Source organism: Thamnophis sirtalis, unplaced genomic scaffold (assembly GCF_051295495.1).
Source record: "Thamnophis sirtalis isolate CommonGarterSnake01/CBP01778 unplaced genomic scaffold, rThaSir2_p1.2 scaffold_4, whole genome shotgun sequence".
NCBI classification, from domain to species: domain Eukaryota; kingdom Metazoa; phylum Chordata; class Lepidosauria; order Squamata; family Natricidae; genus Thamnophis; species Thamnophis sirtalis.
Genome location: NW_028261384.1, coordinates 109,130,999 through 109,134,894, shown reverse-complemented (window position 1 = coordinate 109,134,894; position 3,896 = coordinate 109,130,999). Strand labels below are relative to the sequence as shown.

Sequence of the window (3,896 nt, the reverse complement as noted above, 5' to 3'; positions counted from 1 at the left end):
ATGAAGTTGATAGGCAAGAGGAAGGAGGAAGGAAGGAAGAAAAAGGGAGGGAGAGAGGAAAGAAGAAAAGATGGAACTAGAAAGGAAAGAAGGGAGGAAGGAAAGGGGAAGACAGGGAAAGAGCAGAAAGACAGAGAAGGTGAAGTTAGATAGGCAGAAGGAAGGAAGAAGGAAGAAATAGGAAGGAGGGAGGTGAAAGGATGGAAGGAGGAAGGAACAGAAGCGAAGAGGAAGAGAGAAATGGAAAGAGCAGAAATACAGAGAAGGTAGATAGGCAAAAGAAATGAAGCTGAAAGAAGGAGGAAGGAAGAGAAAAGGAGGAAGGGAGTGAGTGCGGAAAGAATAGCAATAAAGCAATAGTAGTAGACTTATATACCGCTTCATAGGGCTTTCAGCCCTCTCTAAGCGGTTTACAGAGAGTCAGCATATTGCCCCCAACAATCCGGGTCCTCATTTTACCCACCTCGGAAGGATGGAAGGCTGAGTCAACCCTGAGCCGGTGAGATTTGAACCGCTGAACTGCTGTTCTAGCAGTAGCCTGCAGTGCTGCATTTAACCACTGCGCCACCTTGGCTCAGAGGATAGAAGGAGAAAGGAAGGAAGAGAGGGAAAGAGCAGAAGACGGATAAGGTGAAGGTAGACAAGCAAGAGGAATGAAGGAAGAAGTGAGGTGTCTCGAGGAGGGGAAAAACATTTAGTGACCAAAGTTACAATGGCATTGAAAAAAGTGACTGATGACCATTTTTCACACTTAGCAACCGTTGCGACCATTTTTCACACTTAGCGACCATTGCAGCATCCTCATGGTCACGTGATCAAAATTTTGTTTGGCAACAGGTTTGTATTTATGCTGGTTTCAGTGTCCTGGGGTGATCTTTTGACAAAATATAAAATTTTTAATCAAGCCCCCCCCCCCCCCATCAATGGTGTCCCTCTTTACCAATCTGAAAATCTGGTCACCTTATATAGAGGCTATTATCCCTGAAATAAATTTTGTATATAACTTGTCCTATTTCACTGTGCCCTTCCAATTATTTCTCAAACGTTTGCGCAGAGAATGGAATGCTTTCAGAAAGCATCCATATTTCACCCATGCCTATCTTGGAAAATGCAGTAATTTGTTTCTATTCAGATCCTTGGCAATTTTCCTTTATTTATCATATTGGAGTACTTTAATCATCATTTTCTCCCCTGAGTGTATATATGTCCCAAGATTCAAAAGCTCTGCTAAATTAGTGTTGTTAAAAGATATTGGGGAGAATGATGGTAGCATTTGTGGGGGGTATATGAGCAGAAGAAAACATTTTGATCCTGCTTATCTGCATACATGGGAATGGCTACATTCAAAAGACCATGGCCTATCCCAGTAAAAGTTGAAAATTCTACCTATTCTTCATGTTCATAGAATCAAAGTTCCCTCAAGCATGACTGGTATGTAGACTATTTGGAACTGCTAAGACAGAGAATATCTTTAGAATCATGTATGTTGCCATGTGTCCTCAAGGGAAAAATGGGACATGATTATTATAAGTTAGTAGATAAATATTCTTTCCTTTAAATTTCATCTGATAATTCATCCATAGTATAGTATCTGCTGAAAATTGTTGGAAGAATATAGCTTCATAATATGCAATAGCTGTTACCAAGAAACCGAGTGTTATCCTTTATTATCCTTGAACCAAAATTGCTAAAGAAAAATGCAGAAAAAAGTTGAGGTTAGTACATCTATCTAGATGAACTTAACTCCTGTATTTTAAAGGTTTGCAAATAGTAACATATAACTTTTGTTATTTGCATCTCAGTTCCCATTTACAGTGTAATCTTCAAATCCTTGAAATAAGATAAAATATTTTTGTATAAAAATAATTGATATTACTGCATTTCATCATTTGTTCTAAATCTGCTTTAAAATACATTTTTATTTATTTCTATGTTATGAATTAAATTCTTTTTTTTTCTGTTGTCACACCATTGCTTTCCCACCTTCAAATACAATCACTTTCTTTCTTTACTTCTTTTTTGCTTCTACTTCCTTTTATTTCATAATCTTAATATCTTAATAAAAATGAAGTGCTGATCTTCTGTCTGTTGCACTATATATCACTCCATCCAATTTCATTACTTGATATAGTAGAGGGACACAAAATCTACAGTACAAGTCTTATTGCATTAAATCAACACACACAGGCAGAACAAATCTAACAGTAAATGTATGAAGCTATAAACCTTTGTACAGAGTGAATTTGAATCTCTCATGGTCTTAGCTTCCTTTAATTTGTTTCCATTAAAATTAATTTAATCTTAATTTTAATGATGAAACAAATCTGAATAAAATGAAATCTTCCATGATCTGTATTCTGCACTTGTAAGAAAAAGGAGAAAAAGACAAATGCAAGCTGGTCACTTTCTCCAATTTCATTGTAAAGTATAGATAAACAAACAAACAAGAATCTAATACCAAAACAAAATAAATCTAATATATGAAAATGTAAACTTTTTGAAGACTGAATTTTAATAAGGTGCCTCATAACTAAATGTCAAACACTATTTAGAAAATAGTTTTACAATGCCATATCTAGCACTGTGATGCTTTCTCAAATCACTATTTTCCCCCCTATTTATAGACATGAAAAACTGGACAGAAATGTCTGAATTTATTCTCCTGGGTCTAACAAAGGATCACAGACTGCAACAGGTCCTTTTCACACTTTTCATGCTTCTTTCCGTAGCCTGTTTATTAGGAAATGGTGCCATCCTGGGAGTTACCCTAGCTGAGCCTCAGCTCCACACCCCCATGTATTTTTTTCTGGGAAATCTTTCTTGCTTGGATATATGCTACTCTACAGTGACTGTGCCAACAATCCTAAGTGGTTTTCTTAGAAAGCTTCAGTCAATCTCCTTTACTGGCTGCCTCACTCAGCTGCACTTCTTCCACTTCCTGGGCTCTAGCGAGGGTATGCTTCTGGGCATCATGGCATGTGATCGCTATGTGGCTATCTGTAATCCATTGTGTTATACTCTCCTAATGAATAAATTGACTTGTCTTACATTAATTGGTGCCATGTGGGCAGCTGGTTTCTCTTATGCCTTGATGCATACAGTGGTGACTTCTCAACTATGTTTCTGTGGATCTAAACTAGTCCCACACCTTTTTTGTGACATTAAACCACTCCTTACCTTAGCCTGCAGTAGTACAGCACTCAATTATATTTTGCTGAATTTTGTAACTGGTTCTTTTGCTTTCTGTTTGCTCTTTTTCACTCTTCTCTCCTATTTTTACATCATCTCCTTCCTCTTTCTCAAAGTCCAGTCATGGCAGAATCGTTGGAAAGCCTTCTCCACTTGTGCATCTCACTTGACAGTTGTTGCAATTTTCTACATTCCAGTATTGTCTAACTACATGCTTGCTTCCTCCAGTGGATCTTCTGAGAAAGACCTTATCATCTCTTTGTTATACACAGTACTTACACCAGTTTTAAACCCTCTGATTTACTGTTTGAGGAATCAAGAAGTCAAATCTGCTATAAGGAAGATTCTATCTCAAAACACCCTATTTAAAAGGATCTGAATATTTCTACTTTTTTAAAAGTTTTTTTTATTCTCTATATACAATTAAAAGTATACATTCACGGAGGGAGTGGCCAATGTCGTGATGAGACGATGTGGATCTCAAAGCTCTGAGATCGCAGTCGATACTTTTATTCCTGGGGGGGTTCCAACAGACCTAAATCATCCCGAAGAGATGGTGAACAGGAAGATTACATCTTGATGATCTCGGGGATATCGCAAAATCTCCGAGAAAGGCAAGGGAAAGTCTTTTGCTGGTAATAAAAATTCCAGTCTGTCAAGACTGACAAAGTCAGGACGGCCTCAGAAAGGAACGGAACAATGTGGAA

General features: G+C 37.6%; 1 protein-coding gene across 1 annotated transcript; it reads left to right on the top strand.

The window, feature by feature from the left end:
• The first annotated feature begins 2,626 nt into the window (after positions 1–2,626).
• LOC106537658 (olfactory receptor 12D1-like) lies at positions 2,627–3,568 on the top strand. The gene has a single exon (XM_014051850.2). The coding sequence runs from the start codon at positions 2,627–2,629 to the stop codon at positions 3,566–3,568; it is 942 nt and encodes a 313-aa protein (XP_013907325.2).
• Positions 3,569–3,896: the final 328 nt, after the last annotated feature.

What these genes read in the sequence shown, in the direction of transcription:
- LOC106537658 (XM_014051850.2), top strand. Translation starts at nt 2,627, where the DNA reads ATGAAAAACTGGACAGAAATGTCTGAATTTATTCTCCTGGGTCTAACA.